Source organism: Barbus barbus, assembly GCF_936440315.1.
Source record: "Barbus barbus genome assembly, chromosome: 22".
Taxonomy (NCBI): Eukaryota; Metazoa; Chordata; class Actinopteri; order Cypriniformes; family Cyprinidae; genus Barbus; species Barbus barbus.
Window position 1 is genome coordinate 3474766 of NC_136750.1, and position 25190 is coordinate 3499955.

General features: G+C 39.4%; 4 protein-coding genes across 6 annotated transcripts in view; 3 read left to right on the forward strand and 1 right to left on the reverse strand.

The window, feature by feature from the left end:
• Positions 1 to 7378, forward strand: part of LOC306888188 (A-kinase anchor protein SPHKAP) — a 50108-nt gene extending 42730 nt beyond the window's left edge. For 2 of the 3 annotated variants that reach the window (XM_079446366.1, XM_079446367.1), the window contains 2 exons: positions 3202 to 3386; positions 5976 to 7378. In XM_079446366.1, coding sequence (XP_079302492.1) covers positions 3202 to 3386; positions 5976 to 6131 — 341 coding nt within the window. In that variant the 3' untranslated portion in view covers positions 6132 to 7378. The remainder of the gene's footprint in view (positions 1 to 3201; positions 3387 to 5975) is intronic. The other variant, XM_079446368.1, reaches the window with a different exon arrangement.
• Positions 7373 to 15503, reverse strand: LOC306888189 (uncharacterized protein). The gene is made up of 13 exons (XM_079446369.1): positions 15413 to 15503; positions 15238 to 15310; positions 14927 to 15071; positions 13616 to 13674; positions 13403 to 13525; positions 13023 to 13122; positions 12298 to 12405; positions 11614 to 11720; positions 11244 to 11346; positions 10319 to 10433; positions 9638 to 9714; positions 8843 to 9005; positions 7373 to 8753 (listed from the first exon to the last, which is right to left on the reverse strand). Exons 1-13 carry the CDS (start codon positions 15450 to 15452, stop codon positions 8719 to 8721), a joined length of 1248 nt encoding a protein of 415 aa, XP_079302495.1. The 5' UTR covers positions 15453 to 15503; the 3' UTR covers positions 7373 to 8718.
• Positions 15504 to 16176: 673 nt separating this feature from the next.
• Positions 16177 to 19755, forward strand: LOC306888249 (thiamine transporter 2-like; the record flags this gene model as incomplete). The annotated part of the gene is made up of 5 exons (XM_079446449.1): positions 16177 to 16323; positions 16845 to 17607; positions 18634 to 18826; positions 18935 to 19076; positions 19558 to 19755. The coding sequence occupies 5 exons, from the start codon at positions 16177 to 16179 to the stop codon at positions 19753 to 19755; spliced, it is 1443 nt and encodes a 480-aa protein (XP_079302575.1).
• Positions 19756 to 20591: 836 nt separating this feature from the next.
• LOC306888745 (interferon regulatory factor 2-binding protein 1-like) lies at positions 20592 to 24508 on the forward strand. Its single transcript, XM_079447175.1, has 2 exons — positions 20592 to 22681; positions 23141 to 24508. Exon 1 carries the CDS (start codon positions 20812 to 20814, stop codon positions 22666 to 22668), a length of 1857 nt encoding a protein of 618 aa, XP_079303301.1. The 5' UTR covers positions 20592 to 20811; the 3' UTR covers positions 22669 to 22681; positions 23141 to 24508.
• Positions 24509 to 25190: the final 682 nt, after the last annotated feature.

The following is a 25190-nucleotide window of genomic DNA, read 5'->3' on the forward strand; positions in this document are numbered from 1 at the left end:
ACGTTCATTTGGGAACACAACATGCGCCAACCATCTTTCCATACTTGAGAAGCACTTATAAACCAGCGGTTCTCAACAAAGAGAAGCTTTGGAAAGAGCTCCCTGCAGTTTTCTGCCAAAAGAAAAGCTTGATGGTTTAACATTTGAAAATGAAGAAAGACATACATATGAGCATTGTAATTTTTCACTGTAAATAAAATAGTATTAGTACAGTACCTTACACATACAAATGGTTTAAAATAGTTTTCCTTATTATCATTTTAAAGATTGCAAGCACAAATGTGGCACTGTACAGCCCTGTTCTGGCCTTGATGCATTTTTCTCTCTGTTGTTCGTGTGATTGGCCTTTAATCTTTGAGCTCCTCTATCTGAGTAACATCTACATGCTCTCGTCTCTTGAATCAGCGTACAGTGTGTCTTACTGAGCAGCGTTGCTTGCCCTCTGCCCCTCATCGCTTAGTGTGCTTCTAGTGTTTGGCAGACGGACAGACGCTCTCGAGCAGAGAGAGAGAAAGCTAAAGAGACTTTTGTATTGCCAGCACAGACTCGCACCTCACAAATGACTCATTCACATGCAGGAGAACAAAAGAGATGTTCAGACACAGGAGCTGACAGGCTAAGCATCATCCTGCTGGGAGAGAGATGGAGGGATGAGGAGAGGGTGTTAAAATGGGAAGACAGAGCAAGAAAACAGAGGACAGATTAATTTTGGAACAGATTTTTACGTTTTCGGAGGGCTGAGGAGGAGGATAGAGATGTCATGATGAAATAAATATTACTGAGGCAAAGAAAATAAAGAACTGCTTGAATTGCTTTTGAAGAGATAAGCTAAAAACAGAGAAAAATGTTCTAAGTCGAGAAAAGTGGGAGGGAGAAGAGATTATCCCACCTTTCCTAGAATGACTGTAAAACAATAGGCTTTATCAGTGAGACGGTGGGCTGTGTGAATGTTTAAGCCCCTCTCTCTTTATTTCCCATGAGCTCTTTATCATTCACACTGATCCACATTCATATAGAACAGTGGATATTAAAGTAAAGTTCTCCACCTGCCACAAATGTTGACTTTTGACTTTATAATGTGAATTTACAATGCGTTACTAGGGCCTGTAAATCAGACGATTCGTCACAATATGATCTGACATCAATTCTAATAGCGAATGATACTATATTTTGTGATACTTCAAAACATGCCATGATTTGATTGCAATCAAGATATTACAATATTATGTGCTAAACTAAAATAAAACCATTAAAAAATTATTACTTTGTTAACATTTATTAAACTTTAACTGAAATCAAATGAAAATATTAAACTAATATTTTGTCACATTTAGTTTTTATTAGCAGTTTGATGTTTTATTTTTGTTTCATGTTTTATTTAAATAATTTTGTATAAAATAAATAAAACTGAAATGAAAATGAATAAAAACTATATATACATATTTGAAAAAATAATACAAATGGCAAACACAACAAAATTATTAAATCAAACAAAAGTTAAAATGAAAACAAAAAGTATAAAAATGAAAATTGTATCGAACAGTTAATAAAAACTATAATAGTATCTTAATGATTCTAAAGTAACACTAATTATGTGCCTATTTTACAATGCAAGTTATACTTTTATTAACTCATCAGTGCAACCAAAATGTAACATGAGCATTTAAACAAACTTTCTGAAAATTGCAAATCCTGTATCCTGATTGGGACATCCACAAAAGAAAAAAACATTTTAGACGTTGTTTGTTTGTTTTTAATAATATAGAGAAGGAAAAAAAAAATGGGAAAAAAAGAAGCGGCACATGAGATCATGAATCATCTGATGACAGCTCATCATTGGCTTGTGCAATAAGACAAGCAATGACAGTTGAGAACGTTTTTTTTTTTTCCGGAGTGTCTATTTACACTAAGTGCAAATAGCCCATCTTGTTGGCAAAGGCTATTTACACTAACAGATGTTTACAGATGGTAAGGCGCATGCTTTTTTGACGCGAGCGACCCGAGTTCGATCCCACCTTTTGCCAAACATTTTTTTCTCCCTTTTCAAATCTCATATCGCATCAGAAAGGCATTTATTTTCAATAAAAATTAAGGAAATAATCAAAAAGTTGAAAATAAAGTATCGGGTAAGGTTAGGGTAGGTGTAGGGAGGGCTTTATTGTCCCAATAAGGTGGCATCCATTTAATACATTTGAATTAAAATTATAATTTACACTCAGTACGTTATTATTGCGTACTGTTTTCTAATGTACTTCAATACTGAGGTGCAGATAATTGCCACTATTTGCAATAAGTAGTATAAATAGCAGAAAATCTTGCTATTTTAACATAGTGTAAATAGAATCTATAGCTATTTGCACTTAGTGTAAATAGCATATAGTTAAAAAATACTGCTATTTTCACTTGGTGTAAATAGAATTCATTGCTATTTGCACTTAGTGTAAATAGCATCTGTCACTAAAAAAATATGCTATTTGCACTTAGTGCTAATAGCCGATGCCTTTCTTTTCTCCCTAAAATGTGCAAATCATTATCCTCATTAGCACACAACAACATGTGCTACTCCAAAAATTTAGTGTCTCATTTTTACTAAAATGTGACTAAAAAGCTGAATTCATATTAGCCTTTATATACACAATAATAAAATTAATACAGTTGAAAAAGTGAAAAAAAATCTAAGTGTATAATGAAAAATGCACAAAAATACTATTTTAAATAATCCTAACTGATATGAAATAAATATTTTCCGAAACATGTTTTACTCTAAAACTTAGTAAACGAAAGCTATAAATCTTAAGAAGTTGTGTTGCAAATTTGAGGTTGATATCTCACAAATGAGCTTTCAGTAAGGTTTGTTTGTGTGCAGTACCAAACATTTCCGCTAGATGAATTTTACCTCCTATTATTTTCCAATGCTGACATTTTTGACCGCTAACAGTACAACTGTAATTACTTTTTGTGTGTGTGTGTGTGTGTAAGTCCCAAAACCTTTACCAAGTTTCACACTATTCCAATGAAGTTTTAAAAATGCTGCATTTTTCTGTTAAAAATGTCCTCGGAGTGTTAAAAGATGCATGTTTATTAGAGCTACTCATTTCTGCACCTTACCTTTCCATTAGATTCTGCTTGCAACATATTAGATCTACAGAAATCCCACTCAGAGTAGTGTCTGAAAGTGAGCGGTCTGGTTTTGTCTCTCAGAAGTCACGTCCGGTCTGTCCACAGCAGGCAGCAGCTGTCAGCGGGAGCTCCTGGTGCTGAACTTTGACATGGATTCAGAGTGTGTGGATGGAGAACTGAGAGCGGCGCTGCAGTGGATTGCTGCGTCTGAGCTCGGCGTGCCGGCGCTCTACTTCAGAAAGACTCAGGAGCACAATCTCGCTAAGGTGAGGACAAATGGAGGTTGTGCGTTTGTTAGAATAACTAACCAGGTCCGAGCAGAATTTGCACCCACAGAACTACACAGATTTCAGGGCTTGTCATTCAGTCTCCAGGCTCTCCATGTTTAAATATTTTGCATAATTTGATTATAGCTAGCAATAAGAGTTTAGTACTCTGAGCAGTGGTAAACGGAGTAAACTTTGCTTACATTTTACAGTATTTAAATCCATTGTGCAGAATCAGAACAGAACATTCTAAATAAATACAAAATAAAAATAAACAAACTGTGAAATCCAACTGGCCATTATTCTCATTTTACTGATGAAAACATGCAACATGAATGCAGTATGTTCATGTGACAACAATTTAGCATTTTACAATTTGAAAACATAATGAACTGTTTTTAGGGAAAATTGGATGAAGTGTAGAGTGTATGGAGGCAGTGTTTTGAGCCCTGCAAAGGAATAAGTCCTTCGTCACTGTGTCCTTCAGCAAGGCTCCAGGGGTGTAGAGCTGTGCAGTTTGTAGTCCTAAACCCTGAAAAACAATTAGCATGGATTCGCTCTGGAATTTCTAATGCGTTTTTAGAATAGCAGTTTTTTTCGATTTGTGAGTAAAATAACTTGAGGAGACTTTCACATTTTGTTGGACAACACAAATTACACACACTCGTACCTCAAACATGAATTTTGAAACAGTAGAAGCCAGTAGAGTTTATGCTGTTTTTATCATTCATAGCTCATATGAGTGAAGTGAAGTGACATACTGCCAAGTATGGTGACCCATTCTCGGAATTCGTGCTCTGCATTTAACCCATCCAACATGCACACACACAGCAGTGAACACACACACAGCAGTGAACACACACACAGCAGTGAACACACACACACACCCGGAGCAGTGGGCAGCCATTTATGCTGCAGCGCCCGGGGAGCAGTTGGGGGTTCGGTGCCTTGCTCAAGGGCACCTCAGTCGTGGTATTGAGGGTGGAGAGAGCGCTGGACATTCACTCCCCCCACCTACAATCCCTGCCGGCCCGAGACTCGAACCCGCAACCTTTGGATTACGAGACTGACTCTCTAACCATTAGGCCACATATATGCAATAGTTAAATAAACCAATACGCTTATAAAAATTATTGTTGTGCTTTTTGGAAACCTAGAAGAGTGGAAGCTCTCAACTCCATATAAATGTCTATGTATTTAGAATGCGATGTTGTTAAAGGGGACGGGACATCGGATGCCCATTTTCCACAAGTCGGGATGATTCTTTAGGGTCTTCGTGAAATGTCTTCTACATACTTTGGTTAAAATTTCTCAATGGTCACGTAAAACTCTTTTTACCCTGTCAAAAACAGCTCTGTTCACAGCAAGCTGTTTCGGTGCATGGCTCTTTAAATGATAATGAGCTACTGCTCACTCCACCCCCTCTTCCATTTTTTGTGTATTCAGTGGTGCATTACCATCAAAACCAAAACTAATCCACTGCGTTCTCAGTGGCTCTGATGTGGGGAGAAAATTAAGAGTCTTGTGTTGACTTTTACATCCAACTACAAAACACATGCATTGCTTACAGCTGATCGAGTGCATAGGAAATGGTGGAGAGAGTACAACTGGCTGAGGGCGGAAATATGCTAATATGGGGCAGTCTGTCAGCAGTTGTGGGTGGGGCCTGAGCAGTATGACATCCCTAAAACTGCTTGAAAATTGAGATTGTCTAGGTTTTTTTGGTATTAAAAAAAGAGGAATGGATGATTTTTTTGTTATCGTAGGGTGGTTGTGTCCACACACTACTAAGACACATTAATATCCAAACACCACGTAAAAGTTAATTTTGCGTCTAATGTCCCCTTTAAAGTCACTGTTGGTTTAATTGTAAGGTGTCCCAATAGTTTTGTCCATATAGTGTATATATATATATATATATATATATATATATATATATATATATATATATATATATATATATATATATATGTGTATTGGTAACGTTACACAAGTTACATGTATTTACTATTATAACAACAATAAATTATGGATAATTACATGCAAGCAACCCTAAACAAAACCCTAATCCTAACTCTAACCATATAGCAAGTTCATGTAGTTATAATTACACTGTAACAAGGACACCTTAAAATAAAGTGTAACCTATTTTGTTCTTCATTTGTTCTGCATGGCTTTCGCAATTGGACATAATTGGTGTTGTTTTGTATTACTGTTACATGTATGCTGCAAAAACAAAATTGATGTGTACATTTTAAAATTGAAAAAAAAAGAATATTGGTATAACAGGATTATTATTGTTAACTAACACTAAAACCTCAAATAAGCATTTTCATTACTTAAAACTGAAATAAGAATGGGCTTTTTTTTCATTTTCTTACACAATAGATATGTTTAGACAATTAAAAACAACAAAATGACAAAACAATACTTTAAAATAAATTTTAATTCAAAATATATAAAAAAAAAATATATATATATATATAATAGTATATCAATGACACTAAAATAAGTGGTATAACTGCACTCACTGCTGATAAAGATGATCGTGGCTCATGAAGAACTGAACAGCGTGTGTTTGTTTCTCAGTTCCACAGAGTGGTGCAGTTGGCAGGTCAGAAGGCTTGGCGTGTTGGTGACTTGTTCAGCGCCGTGGCTCAGTTCTGTCAGCTCCACCAGGACCTGGAGCACAGAGGACGGCCCGTGCCCAGCCTGTTCGACTGGATACTGAAGACCAAGCGCTAGAGCGCCACCCATCTACAGACCAGGAGCTGAAGACGCCACATATCCGTCTTGTGCTAGCACACATATATAGTCAGGAGCTAGTGTGAAAACACCAAATACCAATCCCATTTGAGCCGCTAATACACCCTCACACAAGAAAACTGTTTATAGATCCCACAGACTCATCCACAGCCACCGCCATGACTGTACATCAGCACGTTTTTCTAGAGCTCAGCTGTGAAACTCTGTTTATCACAGGATAGCTAGGTTTACAACACACTCGCACACAGTAACGGCTCCCAATCCCAAGATCCTTAGCATGAGGTTTCCTTAGTACCGAACTTGCCCTCTCTGACCACCAGCACATCCACATTTGATATCCTTAAGATTCACAGCTTGCATTCCACCATCTCTGTCACACTTGTATATGTCTTTGCTAGATCACAGGAATTATGGGATATACTGTAGGAAGAAATGCCTTGTCCATAAATATGTGCTAGAGATGCACATTCGCATAGATTGTGATTTAAGGATATTTCCCTTTAAATTACGCATGTTCCTGTCTTTATGCGCACGCCACGTTAGATCCACCGGTCACGAGCCAGCACTGGTTAGAGGAACATGGTTTAAACCGACCAATCAGCCTTGACGTTTTGTAGCTTGCAGATTTTTACTGTACAACAAACCCGTTTCAGATGCACAACGTGACTTTTTATCAAGAATAACGGACGTGCGAGCTCTGGTGTGGGGATTTAAAGATACTTAAATGTTTGTATTTAAAGTGTGAAATATAGTGAGATCCCATTCCAAACACACTTTGTTGTTTTAAGTTTACATTGGCGAACACGTTCGGTCATTTTATTGTACCTCTGAGACTGAATTGTATGTTTAGTTTTGTGTGACTACTGTTATTTAAGAGATTTTATTTTGGCTAGATGTAAATAGTTTAGACTGTGAGCTATTGTATCTTTGGGCAAATGGAAATGTCAGTTTTTTTGTTTTATGATCGCAAAGACGCAGACGGATGGGATCACAGCACTGAAAGTCTCACCAGACTACTGTAAAAGTTTGAATATAAAAGTTTAGTTTTGTCACGTAAAAGTTGACGTGTAAACGTGAAATCTGGTGGCGTTATGGTTTTCTCCGCATAGTAACATAATAGTAATGTGTTTTAATATCAGCGTTGAAGACACACAACTGTATCCAGTCTGTCACAGTATACCTGAATGTATTTATCTTTTCAAAATAAAATTTGTGAGTTTGATGTCAACAGCCTTTATTTGAAAAGAGCCACACGTTTGAATAAATGAGATTATATACACAGCTGTTTAAGGAATAGTGCACCCAAAATGAAACTTTTTTTGAGCATTTATTCATCCTCAAGCCACCTAAAATGTTAATTTCTTCATCAGAATAGATTTAGAGAAATGTAGCATTGCATCACTTCCTCAGCAATGGATCCTCTGCAGTGAATGGGTGCCGTCAGAATGAGAGTCCAAATAGCTGATCAAAACATCACAATAATCCACAAAGTAATCCACACCACTTCAGTCCATCAGTTAAAGTCTTATGAAGTGAAAATGGGTGGATTTTGATATCAGAAGACAACAGAACATTTTTCCCTGGAAAGAAGCATTATCATAGATAATGGAGTCAATTTTTGGCCAGAAGTGATGGTTTAAAGTTAAAACGCCGTAATGATTGATTTGTTTCTTACAAACACAGCTTTTCGCTTAATTGATATACTGGAATCTTGTGTATTATTGTGAAGTTTTTATCAGCTGTTTGGACTCTCATTCTGACGGCACCCATTCACTGCAGAGGATCCATTGCTGAGCAAGTGATGGAATGCTACTTTTCTCCAAATGTGTTCTGATGAAGAAACAAACTCATATACTGTACATCTGTGATGGCCTGAGAGTGAGAATTTTCATATTTGGGTGAATTATTCCTTTAACTTAAAAATAGACTTGCTAGCTAAAAAGGAGATATTCCAGGATCAATACACCAGAAAATAATTGTGATTTAATATAGTAAGCCTTAATATTGAATACCTGACTTCATATTAAAGTTTGTACAATCAAAAAAAAAAAAATGTTGACAAGCAAGCACTTAAATTGAAAGTCGATAGAGCAACAGTTTTCCCACTGACTTCCATTATATATCATTATTTTTGGTTTATTAAATCGATAAGAATCATTCATTTTTTTTTGTGATAATTGACAGCATGAGTTTAACTTGTATTTGACCCAGAATATTCATTAAGGGGAAAAAATAAAGGCAAAAATTATGTTCGGAACACTTTAACTCAAAGCCCTATATTATAATGCTTTATAAAAGTATTTTAAATGCATTAATTATGCCTTGTAATGCACCTTGCAATGCATTGTATCTCATGAATAATCACAGTTATAATAAATTATAATAATATTAAAACACCTTTGCAATGCATTATCCATAACAGCTTACAGCAAAGCGTTACCATAATGTCCTCCACACATACATGTTCTCTGTGAACTGAAATACTACAGCAGTGTGACAAGATGACACACAATCTTAAACAAAAGAGAGATAGGAATACTGTAAGATCAGAGTTCAGGCCGCTCTCTCAGTGCCAGATCCTGCAGGTGTTGTCTTTACTGCCTGCAAACAAATTGACAACAAGGCATGAAATTACTGACGTATGATTACATTTGTGGATTTATGAGTGTTACGCAGGTGCGTGTAATTGCCTGTAATGATGGTGTCTCCCTCATAGTTGAAAGCGCAGGAGAAGATCTCATCAGAATGTCCCTCCAGCACCTGCAAACACGCTCCCGTGTTCACGCACCACACACGAGCTGTCTTATCCACGCTCGCCGTCAAAACGCGGCTCCCCTGCGGATTAAAACACACCTACGGCGAGAGAGGGAGAAAATAAAAAGCTAATTATATTTCTGCCTTTTGTTATGATAATGCGTCGGGATGGCCCTTCATCATATTCCATCATAAAACAATTACTTTTTGTTTTGCATGTGGAACATCCTATTTCAACGAGCAGGAGAAAAACGGGAGGAGAAAGAGCGCGAGAGAGACAGCTGAACTGAATCTGACCCGTGTCGGTATGACAGGCGTTTTATTATAGCGCTGAAGAACCGAGTGTGTACGAGTGTACTTGAGTTATCACCTCTATACAGGAAATGGAAATGTTCTGCTGATGGTGATGACTGTCCGGAGGGGGATGGAAAAGAAAGGAGAGGATATTATGGCAAGATGGTTTAAGGATAGGCCTGAGAAAAGACGAGATGAAGAGAGCAATAAGAATGCAAACGGCCATATGAATATGCAGAGAAGATGACGAACGACAGGCAGGATGCTGGGATGGAAACAAGAGGGCAGAACAGGTGGATATAAACAGGAAGGGACCTAGACAGGAAATGAGCGCCTGAGCAGACCAAGAAAGAGACTGAGTGAAGAGATACGAGAGGATTATTGTGTCTCAAGCTAGAGTGACAGGCCGAGGATGGAGAGATAATGTGATTTCTTACCTTTGATATCTCTCCTTTATGGCCCTCTAATTGACACAAACATTGGAAGGTTTCTGCGCTGAACACTCTTGATGTACCTGTGCACAAAAACACATGATCAGACTCGATTATAGATCAATCTCACAAAAGCATGTCCAGGTCACAAAATCAAGTTAGATGTGAGTGGGGTAAGATGTGCTACTTTGTACTTCAAGTTGGCATGAAATCTATCTTGTATGGAGCCCTGCACATAACATGGGGGGGGGGGGGGGGGGGGGGGGGGTATATAATGTTGCCATGAATTAAGCCATCATTTACTAATTTGTAAAACGTAGCCACGATTTACTAAATCGAGGGAACCAATTAGTAAATCATGGCTATGAATTAACAAGTTCTTAATTTGTGGCCACGATATATCATTTTTATTCCTGCGTGTCATGTGCAGAGCTCTGTAATATTGTAAATGAAAAAAATAAAAATAAAAAATTGCAAAATAAAATTCGGATCAGGTTCAATTTTCTGCGTTTTTGCATCCGTAGCATACATTTTGATAGGAAAGGATGGGGAATACGAAAAAACTGAAAAACGCCTGCGAAAATTTCGGATTCAGTGTGCAATGACCTTTAGTCAAAATGTTTTGTATGTTTTGGGGTTGTGTAAGATATGAGAGGGTTGTGATGTGTGGGGATTGAGATGTCTCACCATCAGCAGAGGCTGTAGCGATCAGTTGACCGGTGTAGTTAAAACACACATCCAGCACTTCATCATTATGACCCAAGAGAGTAGCCAAACACTGACCGCTGTCTGCGTCCCACACCTACACACACACAACCTGTTATGTAACACACACACAAACCACACCACGACCCGAAATAACCTCACTGTGTATTAGCCAGATTGAGTGAATTCCATTAGAAAGTGGGCATCGCTTTGCCCTGCTCACTCATGAAGGGTGAGTGCTGTGAAGGGTGCAGTGTGTGTCCCCTTCAAAGGAATTCTCTTAATTTAACACAGACACATGCATGCAGACATCTCAGTGCTATTATCTAACCACAGACACTCCACCAAATGAACTGACACCGACACTTGTAAAAACCTGTGAGAAGACTTTGTCTCACTGTGTTTTTGAGAAACATCAGACTGTGCTGAATAATTAAGAGCCCTCACACTTCTAACAGACAGACAATCAGAGGAAGAGAGTTACTCAGATGAAAGTGAATGCAGCATGTAAAAAAAAAAAAACATGAAAACATTAAAGGGGTCACATCATGAAAAATAGAATTGTCCTTCATCTTTTGAAGTAATAAGAGTTCAGTCGTGTTCCATGTAAACCTGGTTTCAGAACTCGAAACTCAAAAAGACCATTTGGAAAAACATCTTGTTCCAGATTTACTGTCTGAAAGCTTGCTACATAAATATATAAATAAAAACAAATGACAACCAAATTCATTTGATTCAGCATCTTGCTATCACGCTGCTTCTGATGCAAACGACAAACCCTGGTAAGGGAAAAGCTAAATTTGGATGCAAGATTGTTATACAAGGACCCCAGGGGAAAAGAAATCCTAATTTAAGAGGCTCTTTTACGAGACAGAATGAAAATTAGAGAGTGAAGAGAGACATTAACCTTGCAGGTTTTATCCAGAGAGGCCGTGACGATGAGGGAACAGTCCCAGTTGAACTGAACGCAGCTGATTTCTCCTCGGTGACCTGTGAGAACGTGAACTTTGCTAGAAGAGACAGACAAAATCCATTACGCTGTCTGAAAAGCCAAGTCCAATTCATTCAGAGTTTCTACAGGTCTTAAAAAATCTGAACTTGCACAAATTAAGGACCTAAAAAGTCTAAATCTTGCTGTATTCTATTTATTTATAGTGTTGTCTATATCAGTGCTGCAGTGACATCTCTGTGCATTCAAGGCAATTAAGAGATTTAAATATTGTCCAGGATTGTAGTGACAAGGAAGTTACAACATTAACTGTGAAGTACACACTGACCTGCCAGTAGAAACGTCCCACAGAATGGCAGTGTGGTCAAAAGACCCCGTGACCAAACGATCACCCGTTGTGTTAAAGGAGAGAGAGATGATCTCGGCGAAGTGACCCTGAGAAAGTGTTGAATAGAGAAACGCTGTGAGTGGAGAGAGGAAGCTCTAATAGAAAGGTGGCCTTTTTTCCCTTTAGCAAAGAAATATCATATTAATTTCCCCAATTCATCGGTAAGAACTCACTGAGCTATTCATAATTTAGATTCATAGAGAAATAATTGGAGAGTTAAAAGAGGGGTAATTACGTAGCATACACACACACACACACACATGCGGCGAGGAGAAGACCTCCAAACGCTCCGTCTCTTCCCCTCTCCCTCTGGCCCGTGGCACGTTTCTCACATCTATACAGCTCCGGTTCAGACTGCGTTACATGACGCATCTGTTTGTATTCGGTACGCTGCCATTCGACTAAAAGTGGAATGCATGAATTATCCCATAAATGGTCGTAATGACAGATTTGATGACAAATCCATTAATAAACACACGCATGGATGAATTTTCACTCATCACTTGAAAGAAATCATTAAAAATCCCGGTAGGAGATAAACAGATGAGGGGGAAATAATTAAGCAGGATAGGTGGCTATGTTTATGATAACAAGAATACAGAAAAACCACAGGATGAGACGTACTGCCAATGTGGACACCTCTTTCCCACTCTCAACATCCCATAATTTAGCCATGGTGTCCATGCTGCCCGTAGCAACCAAGGTACTCTGAGGGTTAAAGGCCAGGCAGACCTAATAGTAGATACACACAGAAAACAGAGACAGTATATGAGATTAATAGAACAAATGGTGTCTGCTAAATTCCAAAAGCTTCTGCCACCTTTGGCATCCTAAGTCAAACCCACAGACACAATTTGTTCAACATACTTAATTTGGTGCCCCCTAAGAGATGGGACCCTATGTGTTTGAATATGCATCCCCTAATGTGTTAAATGGCCTTGCCAGCCATTTTATTTCAGTTAGAAATATATAAAATAAACATGTTATTTGCATTCACACTGTCATTGACCTTGAAAGTGGATTGGGTCTCATTTTGGTCCACTTTAGTTAGGGGCTCAGATAACGTTCCCTTTACACTATTGTCTTTTGAAATCCAATTTAGGCCCCCTAAAGTTGTTGTGTTAGATGTCCTGTCCTAATTATTTTTAAAATAATAGAAAGAAAGAAAAACTACCCCAAAAAACCGATGAACACAATCAGACACATGCAATAATAGATTTAATTTTGTTGAAGAAGAAAAGTCATACAGGCTTGGAATGACAGTCAGTGAGGACAGAATTATCATTTTGAGGTGAACTGTTCTTTAAACCGCTGATACTAGAGTGAATGCAGTGAGAATGCAGACGTACGATTTCTGCTGTGTGCCCTCTAAACGTGTAGAAACACTTTCCTGTTTCAGCACTCCACAATTTGCAGGTCTTGTCAAAGGAGCCTGTGGCAACCTTGTCTCTGAGAGAGAAAACGAGAGAGAGCGCGAGAAAGAGGGCAGAGAGAGAGAGAAAAAAAAGGACAAGGGCTCCTGTTATGACTCAAAGTGACAAATGGTCCCATTGTAATAACAACACCAGTTACCCTGCCGTGCCCTAACCCTGCAGAAAGAGACAGAGAGGTGACTGAGAGTGCTTTTCACTATTTCATACAACAAAAAAACCAAGGGAAAGATGAAGGGCAAGCCATTCTGAAGGATTCGGGGCATGAGTGATCCAATGCGCAAGAGCCCTGCTGTTACCCGTAAGGGTTGTTGAAGGCGATGGCGTACACAACGTTCCTGTGACCCTCCAAAGTGTGCAGCTCCTCTCCGGATGCTGTGTCCCATATTTTACAAGTCCTGTCATAGCTTCCGGTTATAAAACTGCAAACAGACGGAAAGTAAAGGAGAGAGGCAGAATTAGAGGGAGGGAGGGAGGGAGAGCAGGCATGTGAGCACAGCTGATAAACTCACCTCGATCCTGATTTATTAAAGGCTACATTTGTCAGGGGCAAGATATGAGCCTGAAGTGCCTGTAGAGGAAGACAGAGAAGATTAATACTAGGGGTGGGGGGATGCACTTAACCACATTAATTCATTTCAAATCTATAAGCTTGACTGTGTAATTTCCATACATAATTATTATGGCTTTGATGTTCAAAAACAGCAGTTTTCCCTCTGCTGCCACCTAGTGGGTAATATCGATCTAAGACGTGTTGATCAGAGTAAATGTTGTTAGAAAATCATTCAAATGCATTTAATTATATGTAATTGTGGTGGTAATGAACAAAAGCAGCAGAATGGAAGTTTGGATTAAATAATGATGTAATGTTCAATAATTAAATATCATGGATTCTTCACAAAGTCCTTGTAAATAGTCGTGCTGTGTGACAAATGAATTAATAATAGTACAACCGGCATGTCTCTCAATTATAAAAAAGGGAATATATTAAAATATATGAATATAAAAGAAGTAGCAACATAGTTCACCCAAAAATGAAAATTTGCTTAAAGTTTACTCACCCTCAGGCCATCCAAGATGTAGATGTTTTTGTTTTATTTAATCAGAACAGATTTGGATAAATTTGGCATTATATCAATCACTCACCAATGGTTTCTCTGCAGTGAATGGGTGCCGTCAGAATGAGAAACTATCACAATCATCAAAATGTAATCCTCAAAACTCTGATCCACCGATTAACATCTTCTCTTGAGGCCAAAGCTGCATGTTTGTCAAAAACAAATCCATCATTAAGATGCTTTAACTTCAAACCGTCGATTCTGGACAAGTCAATAATAACACTTCCTCTAGTGAATTCTGACAAGACAAGGTTTTCACTAGAGAAATGGATAGAAGACTTGTTTGAAATTAAAATTATGGATTTGTTTCTTACAAACAGGCAGCTTTTCACTTTACAAGATGTTAATTGATGGACTAGAGTGGTGTGGATTACTTGTGGATGATTGTGATGTTTTTATCAGCTGTTTGGACTCTTGTTCTGACGGCACCCATTCACTGCAGAGCATCCATTGGCGAGCAATTTCTCTAAATCTGTTCCCATGAAGAAACAAACTCATCTACATCTTAGATGGCCTGAGGGTGAGTTCATATTCAGTACATTTTTGGGCAAACTATTCCTTTAAAGTAGTTTTTGATGAATTCTAACACTGCTGTCACTATATTACCCTAGAGATGAAGACTTTTTTCAGAATTGAATCACAATATGCAAAATACATCAAATATGCATGACCCAAATTTGCATGACCGGTCAGTATTTCTTTTACCCTGAAAAGGTAGAACTTGCGGTCATCCTTTTGGCCGACTTTCTCTTGTAGTTTGCAGATCAGGGCTTTCACCTGTTCAGCGCAGGATGAGGTGATGAGAGGTTCAGCTGCTCTAATGTCTGACAGTAACTCATTCACATCCGTCCTAGAGAAGGAAAACAGTATAAACAAGATGTAGACTTGATTATCAGATGAACAGGTAGTCAGTTATCTGTTAACAAGTAGAACATTATTTTAAAGTGTATCCTAGACATCACAACACGGAGGAATATGAAGGTGTAGTTATGAGTGAACTAGTTTGACAGTCATACTCTGGAGTCAAGTTTAACAGATCGATGGATTTCGTCCTGAGCTGCCCTCCTTTCTCATAGTCCAGGAATATTCCTGCACAACAACAAAACAGGCGAATCAAATCGTTTGCCGTGTCAGATTGAACCTGTACTAGGTGAATGGTATACAATATAAAACTTTAAATATGTATATTACCTGGTGGGTAGTATCGTATATGTAGCCGTTTCAGTCTCATCACGCCACTGAAGGTTTGTCAACAAACCGTTACTAAGGTAACGAAACACACGTGCTGCTTACCGCGCATGCGCAGGTTCTGCGTGTTTTTTACTATTCATAACTATTTTATTATGAATGGTTAATTAGGAATTCGTACGGTTTCGTCAGAATAGCATCGCGTGAGTTCATACGACATCGCCACCTCGTAAAATAGTTACGTTTTCATGAGATCGAATAATTGCACTTTTTTTTCTTATAAGGCTATTTTAAAATAATAAAAAATACAATACGATACAATTATGAAACTGAAAATATGACATACTATTTACGACACGCATTTTAAAATATTCTCAATTTTCTCAAGCTACTGTAAACCCTGTGCTCTTATATCTGTAGTTTGCTTATTTATTGTTTATTTATTTGTAGCTGCTTTGAAACAATATGTATGGTAAAAAGTGCTATAGAGATAAACATGAATTAATACAGTTAACGAATTCAAATCTCAAATTTTTGTATTTTTTTTTTTTTATCAACACAAACACACATACGCACACATCAACAGATCAAAGTCTCCATCATAAATATATTCATTTACCCACCATGCACTGCTCTTTATGTGGAAATCAGGCTTACTTTACACTGCACAGCATAAACACCAACAGATTCACCAGACCAACAGCTACTGAACCTAAAATGAAAGACATAATCTTGTGGTAGTGAAAATACAGACAGGCAGATAAAAAATGAATTTCTGGAGGAAAATGAAGAGGTCAGACTGGGTCTTTCCCACTGTGTTGCTCTCTCTTTATGGTTTCTTTGCCAACTGCAGACCGGCAGAGCCTTTCCTTACTCCTTACTTGGTGGGACCCAAAAACATCTCAGAGGAAGTGGTGAGTATTGGGTTTTGTTTTGTTTTGTTTTTGCTTTTCCACATTGGCTGAGAGATTGTTTAAGGGCTCAGACAGATTACAACAGTGAGAAACAAGCACACACAGTACAATTTACACCATAACTACTATAATTACTCCAACAAATAACTAAGCATTTAGTATTTCAAATACTGCCGTTACAATGGGAATGATAAAGGATGAATGTCTGGTGCTGATTGGATTTTGAAAGCTAGATGTATTATAATAGGTGCCCTCGAAAACATATGTCCTTACCCAAACCTTTCTCTGGGGTGAAAAGTAATCATATTATCAGTTCTCAAACCTCAGAATCTTATAATTAAACTAAAACTAGTCAATGTATTGGTTAACAGCATTATCTTTCTCCATTGATTACTATAGCGATGCCTCACTCATGCTACACGTCTTATCTCTAGCCACACTGGTTTCAAATCATTTACCAAAACATTTCCTTCTGTTTCTGATTCAAATGACCAAAAACAATCTTCTTTCCCTTTATCCAGGTAACAAACTACCTGTTTCCCATCTGGACGTACTCATATCTGGCCGTGCTCTGCCCAGTCCTCCTATTGACAGATTTGCTTAGATATAAACCTCTAATAGTAATTCAAGGTCTTTTTCTTGTCACAAATTACATACTTCTGTGCTTTGCTACCAGTTTAATTGCTCTGACCTACCTACAATTCAACTTTGCAATGGTCACCTCCACCGAAGTGGCCTATTTTTCATATATCTACAGTGTTATTCCTCCCGAACGCTACCAGCGGGCCACAGGGTACGTTCGCAGTGCTATGCTGACGGGATATACCTTTGGAGCTACATTAGGACAGCTATTAATTTCACTGGCTGACACAAGCTACTTCCATGTAAACGCTATTACTCTGGGCATAATGTCAGTAGCTTTCTGTATTTCTTTGGCCCTGCCGATGCCTCAGCAAGGAATGTTTTTTAAGAAGGTGGAGGTGTCTATGGACCCACTGAATGAGGTTACAGATGCATTTGGGGGAGAAACAGATCTAGGAAAGCAGGCTACAGGAGCATGCTGTGATTGGGGGAACATTAAAACCTCTGGAAAACAAATGTGGGAGAGTCTCAAAGAGTCCTACTCCTCCAGAAGGCTAGTGCAGTGGTCCCTCTGGTGGGCTTTGGCTACAGCTGGATATGGACAGGTCTTTAACTACGTCCAGCTGATGTGGGACCACATTGAGCCCTCCAGTACATCCTCTGTGTATAATGGGGGAGTAGAGGCGCTCTGCACACTTGTAGGTGAGGCATTTTGTGGAGTATTTTAGTAAATAAAGGAAACAAATAAGTTTCCAAAAGGGCGTTTTCACAGCAACGCAATAGAAGAACCATTTTGGGTTCCCCAAAGGACCTTTCAGTAAAACATTCTTAAAATAACCTTTTTTTTTCTTAGTGTGAAAATATTTGAATGATTTACACTCTTAAAATTATTATTATTATTATTTACTGGCATCCATGAAGAACCTATAACATCTCCGGAACCTTTTCATTGTTCAATTAAAAAAAAAAAGTTATTTGAGGAACCCAAAAGGGTTCTTCATTGGCATCACTACGAAAACTCCTGGAACACAAAAGAAGATATTTCAAAGAATTTAGAGAACCAAACAGTTGCTGGTAGCCATTGACTTCCATAGATTTGGGGGGGGGGTAACTATGTGTCAATAAAAGAAAGAAATTCATACAGGTTTAAAACAACATGAGGGTGAGTAAATGAGTGATTTTTTATTATTTTATATTTTAGGTGAACTATCCCTTTAAAAGTGGTAAAGAACCTTTTTTTCCACAATAAAGAACCTTTCAAAGTTTTCATGGATGTTATAGGTTCTTCTCTGAACCATAGATGCTAATAAAGAAACTTTACTTTTAAGAGTGTATCTGAGACTCAAAGACCATAAACAACTAGCAAAAACGTAATAAATTCTTTATCTTTATAGTTAAAGATATCAGAATATGCCTAGCCGAACCAATCCTGCTTTATCAGCAAATCGTACATTGAATCATAATATGCATTGTGCAGAAGACTTTTAACACTTAATTGTTATGCAGTTTGCATAGGAATTCAGCAGCCCAGTATGTGTGGGGGAAGATAATTTAAGTAATTACACCAGTAGGGGTTTGGTTAGTAGTCCCTTTAATTACAGCAGAAGAGAATGTCTCTGTTTTGATGCCTTGACAAGAACATTCATACAAAGGCAACATGAATGAGTTCTGAGTGCCATACAGAATAAAAATGCAGTCTAATGTCCTTATTGTGATTCATGTTTTCAGGTGCAGCGGCAGCTTTCTCTGTGGGTTATATCAGAGTGCAGTGGGGTGTGTGGGGCGAGCTCACGCTGGGTGTTTTCTCTGCTGTAGGTGCAGGGTGTGTGTTCCTCATGGGCCTCACCAACAATATCTGGCTGTGCTACGCAGGCTACGCTATCTTCAAAGCGTCATACATGTTCCTCATCACAGTCACAATGTAAGTTAGTCATTACACAATGGACATAGGAAGCATAAGATATGTAATGAAAAAAGAATACAGGTATTATTTCCTTGACTCTAACTTTTTCCCCCTTTTTGCTGCAAGGTTTCAGATAGCAGTTAACCTCTCTATGGAATGTTATGCTCTAACTTTTGGCATTAACACTTTTGTTGCTCTAACACTTCAAACTATACTTACTGTTATTGTGGTGGACAATTCAGCCCTGGGACTGGACATTGCGACACAGGTAAGCTCTCACAACTTAGTGAAATTTAGAAATGGAAAATTTATTGAAACTTTACACAAAATATAACAGAAAATAATTTGATGCAGATACTTATATAGCCAAAATGTAAGCTGAAATTCTGATAACTTCTATTTGTATTACTGTATAAGAGCTACTTGCATAAAATGCATACAAGTCTCAATTGTCCCAATAATATAAAAAATGCACATGAAACACAGCCTGATAATGAACAATTGTATAATTTTACTAAACAATAAACTATCAATTTGATGACCTAAAGCATATAGTAGATTTTGTACACATTTTTCAGAAAGTTTTGAACATGTTGATAGTTTAGATGTATCAAATATGATACAGCAGGTTATAAAGGTTTTTGAGAGAGATATCTATGGATACCATGAATTATTCAGATGTGGAATATTTGAAGAAACCTGTTTAAATGCGTTACATTGTTGTTTTAATTTCGCCGCTTCTGTTACAGTTTCTTGTATATGGAGGATACTACAGCACCATCTCTGTGCTCTTCCTCTTACAAGGCTTGTACACCGTTTGTAAGCATTGCCGCAGATCTGCAGAAGAAAGTAATACAGACCGGCCAGCCTCTGCTCTGGAGGATAAATATGGATCAGATCTCGCTCCACAATCACCTCCAAATATTAAAGAGCAATCAGCTTTTTGAGTTGAAATCACAAGCCCAATTCTTATGTCTTTTTTTTATGTTGTTATTAGAATACACGAAAACAGTACTGTACGTGATTGTGTATGGTATAATATGTATAACCTCTTTTGCACTTAGCATACCAAACGCTAAACTTCAAATAAAACAATAGAAATTATAAGACGTTTCTTGTGTAGACTGGACGCTTCAGAGAAGTTAACATTAAAGTATCACGAGTCTATATATCGTAAGAATCTTATAAACAGAATTAAATTGTTAAACAAACACAGAGAAGAACTGCGCTTTCCACACGGAACGCCACTTCTGTAATATCACACCGGAAGTTTTCGAAACAAACAGTTGGGAATAGCGGAAGTGACGTCAACTATTTGTAAAACGGGAAATGCAGTCTAATAACTTTTTGCAAGAACACGTTGTTATTATTTAATATTGCTAGACATGTTAAGTTTTATTTCGATAGGCATTACAATGACGTTGCATAGCCAAAAAATAATAATTAATAAATAAACGAGGCAGTATAAGTCATTATAGTCCGATAAATCTAATTAAATTATATTAAATATATTCTAAATAAATAAGAGAAAACGGTGATAAAATAAATAATTATTTCCGCAGTGAACATAGTTAAATGTGTTAGTTTACATATATATTGTGAGTCTCATAATAAAAAAGGAAGAAAGAAAAAAGTTGATAAGAGATTCCTCTCTTCCATAATTATTTTGGGGGCTTTATTTAAAAATAAATAAATAAATAAAGTACGTTGTTTCGGCAGAAGCACTACGAGGAAATAGCGCGTTCGGCTGTCCAAAACTACACTTCCCACAATTCCACGGGTCAGTGTTGCGTAACTTTCGGAACGTCTTCCAGGAGAAACTCTGCGGCCCAGACGACTTGGCAGAAACATCAAACACCTCGATTCTGAATGACACAAAATCCAACGGAGTTGCTAATACTCGTCCGTAACGAGGAAATAATCGATCGCAAGCGCTTGGAGGCTGGCTGTGAAAGAGATTCACGGTGGATTTGAGAACGCAAGATCGCGAGGGCCTATCAAATATGTCCTCTTCCTCGCAGGCATCTTCCAGGCGGCAATGGTGTTACCTTTGCGACCTGCCAAAGATGCCGTGGGCCATGATTTGGGACTTCAGCGAGGCCGTATGCAGAGGCTGCGTGAACTACGAGGGCGCGGACAGAATAGAGCTGCTCATCGACGCGGCGCGGCAGCTCAAGCGAACACATGTGATGCAAGACGGCAGATCTCCAGGCCCGCAGCCCGGCGGTAAACACGCTCCCGCTGGTAAGGAGGGTCCTATGGAGACCGGCAGACCGCCCTCCGAGCGATATGAACGGGGAAGGGGAGAATACGTGTCTGCCAGGCTGCCCAACGGGCTGCCCAGACTGGAAGATGGAGGTCCGCCTGAGGTTAGTAGACAGAGTCCTACTGCCAGGAGGACTTTAGTGGGGGCTGTGCCACCCAGTTTAATGGCGCAAGGGCTTGTCGGAGCCCCTCATGGCCTGCTGACCGCCATGCCTGGTCTGAACGCCCGAGCCGGAGGCCCCTTGACCATTTCCGCCCCCATGTTAAACGAGCTCAGCAAAAGACAGGCCATAGGCATGGGGATGAACGTGGGTGTGGCGTCTTTCATGAGCCCGGAATTCGAAAAGGAGCTCAAGGAGAAGCAGAGGAACGCAGAAACCCTCGCTGAGCTTTCTGAAAGCGTCCGAAACCGCATGGAAGACTGGGCTGGACGCCCCAAACACATGCGTGAGGCCTTGCACGCCCTTTCCGGCTGCACCCCGTTCAATGTGCGCTTTAAGAAAGACCACGGCCTGGTGGGAAGGGTGTTCGCTTTTGATGCCAAGCTTATGGCTGAGTTTGAGCTGAAGGTCTTCATCGAGTATCCCTGCGGATCCGGTAACGTGTTCCCCAGCGTCTTAGCGCTGGTCAAGCAGATGTTCCACGACTCACAGAAAGACACCGGAAAGGTCATTAACTCGGGGTTCAAATATGTGGAGTATGAAAAAAGGCACGGCACCGGCGACTGGCGCCTCCTGTCGGAGCTTCTCAGCGATGGAGTGCGGGCGTTCAAAGACGCACTGGCCCTGGAAACCCTCCCGCAGCCTTACCTGGACCCCAGCTGCTCCGTGTTACCCAGCGCGCTCTGCCACATCGGCCGTCCCACGCAGCCAAGAGTGCGCAGGCGCAAAGCCTCGCCCGAGCCGGACGGAGCCGAGAGGATGACCTCTGAGGAGATGCGCCAGCATTGGCCGCTTGGTGCCTATCCCGGATTGCCTGCCCATATGCCAGCAACCTCGCTAGCCAGTGCGGGGCAGCCTCCAGAGGGCATGGGGGTGCATGGTAGCGACCCATCGCCCATCTCGGCGCTCATGAGTGTGGCTGACAATGTCGGCACGACCACGCAGTCCCCTAAAGATGCTCCGGGCGGCAGCAGCGGTGCCCACCCGGCAGGGCGGCAGAACAGTGCAAGTCCTTCACCCGCAGGCGGTCAGCGGCGGCTGGCGTCGCGCAACGGAGAACCATCGGCGGGAAGTAGCGCTGGAGGACCCACCACGACAGTCACCGCGTCCCTCGCTGACCAGAGCACTGTTATGGGAGGCGAAGGCTCAGGAGGAGCTGGAGGAGGAGGAGGTGCTCCTCTGTGCTGCACCATCTGCCACGAGCGCCTGGAGGACACACACTTCGTCCAGTGTCCGTCGGTGCCCGGGCACAAGTTCTGCTTCCCTTGCACTCGGGACTTCATCTGCAGACAGGGCTCAGGGAATGAGGTGTACTGCCCCAGTGGGGAGAAGTGCCCCCTCGTGGGCTCCAACGTGCCGTGGGCCTTCATGCAAGGCGAGATCTCTACGATTCTGGCGGGTGATGTGAAGGTGAAGAAGGAAAGAGACCCCTAACGGCCAGCAGCAGGTTTGACAACATGCTTTTATTCAGAAAGGATGCATTAAGTTGATCAAAAGTGACAGTATAGTCCTTTATTTAGTTATTGAGAACTATCTGTTCATAATAGAATACTGGAAAATGGTTTCCACAAAAATAGGAAGCAGACCAACTGTTTTCCACATTGATAAAGATAAAGAATGTTTCTTGAGCAGCAAATCAGCATAATAGAATGATTTCTGAAGGATCATGTGACACGGAAGACTGGAGTAATGATGCTGAAAATTCAGCTTTGATCACAGGAATAAATTACATTTTCACATAGAAAACAGTTATATTAAATTGTATTAACATCACTGATTTTTGACCAAATAAATGCAGTCATGGTGAGTGAAACATTACATTTTACCAACCCCAAACTTTTGAATGACATTGTGTATGTTATATATATTATTTATAATATAAATAATGCCAAATCTTTGTCAACAGAACTCAAACCTCACTCTGAGGGAGGTGTCATCCTGTTCGTGTGGCCCACAGCACTGAAGAGACGGCTGCTGGCGGGCAGGTTCTCTTCCTCAATCTACCCAGGCCCCTTCTTGCCTTTCGCCGACCCCCCCCCCCCCCCCCCCCCCCCTCCTCCTCCTCCTTTTCCTTCCCTCCACCGTCTCACTTTCGGGTGACGCGATGGAGAATACAGCCATTTTTCTCTTTAGAGATGCCCACGTATTAAACCTTCCAGCAGCACTTATTTCAGATTTGTTGGCCCGCGTCGATTCGTCTGCAGTGCTTTAAGAACTTTTAGTCTGCAAACAAAAACCAGGTTCACCTACCGTATTGTATTGACTATGAGAAGACAGAGGAAAAAAACACATTTCAAAGATCCGGTGGGGTGAATTCCCAGAATGTGCTTCAAACCACCAGACAGATGCAGATTGTACAGCGGGAAGCTTGTTTGGAAACGCAGCTTCCTTTACAATCACAGAACTGCACCGACTACAGGCCCACTCTTGTTTTTGCTGTCATCTATGCTGCATAAAACTGTCCAGGAATATTACTAAGTGCTAAAAGCCCTTCCTTCAGATTGCTTCTTGATACAGTATGTATATTAGATATTTTGTTTTTTACTCCGTGTAGATTGTATAAGAATTATCCCTTTCAATGGTTATAGATGTGCAATCTCTAGATTTGATACTATGTTGCTTTGTGTACCACTAAGTCTTTGAATGAATAGGAAACCAAAGATAGACATGCTGAATATTGTCGTATCATATGATGCTATAACATATATTTTTGTGGTAAAATTGGTTTTGTGGCTTTTGTCAGATAACGAGGACAGATATGGGGAATGTTTTACATTGGGAACTTATATTTAAACCTTTATGGGTAGACACACAATAGATTTTTATTACAAGTAAGCAGATCACTATATTTTCTATTGTAACCTATTGGCTTTTAAATCCTTGGAGGCAATGACTAGTTTAATATGACAACAGATCCACTTTGTTTTTTTACAAGTATATGGTCCAGATTATTTTCTTTCCATTTTTACATGTCAAAAGCATACTTTATGACAATTGTTTTCATGTAAAAGATTTGAAAGAGCGAGCATCAATTAGTAGACATGTAGTCTCGTTATACAGCGGCCCCAAATCTGTTTGGACACTTCCAGATATTTTTGGGACCGCTGTAGGTTTGGTTCTCCGTATTGATTTGACGTCTTCAGTCTTATGACATTGGAAAATATGACTAAATATATAAATGCACAAGTACTGTTCTGTAAAACCTTTGTTTAATCTGCATTTATGTTACAGCTTAAATTGTATTTAAATTAAATTTGACTTTTCACAAACCCTCAGAGGCTATTGCTGTGTTCATTTTACATTTTCATTTATTTTAGTCGTACAAATGTTGGCAAAATCTGCAGAAATGCTCGATTTTACCCCTGCAATTGGTTTTTGCTATTTTGATTATATCTAATATTCCATATAGCGTATAGTTGTTTTTAATCATCTGAATATGTCGTCTTGCAGTGGGGACCTTAGATAAATTTAAACAAGTGATATTGTTCAGTGTGAGTTTATTTATTATAGACTAAATCTCTGCTTTGTTTTTATTTTGCACACATAAAAGTGAACACACTGAATTAGCCTGATCTAATCCTTCGATCTAAACCCAGTAGTCAGGTTTACTGGTAATACTTTCTTTGACATGAAAAAAACTTGAATTACACGTTTAGCTGGCAAAACATTTTTACAGTATATTTGGCTTGGCTCGCTGTGCAGTGTGGAAACGGTATGACCCAATAAAAGGTGGAACTGCACTGGACTTTGAATAGATCATTATGAAAGTGTGATTATGTGTAAACCTCACTGGGTTGTTTTTATGTACTGGAGACTCGGAACTGTTCAAGGTTAGAGCATGTTTGCTATGGGCAGAGGACATGATTTCAAACAACAGAGTTTAGATTTATTTACAGGATTGTCATATGTGATGTTTTTTAGCAGTTAACCCAAACGGCTTTCTCAAATCTGTGACC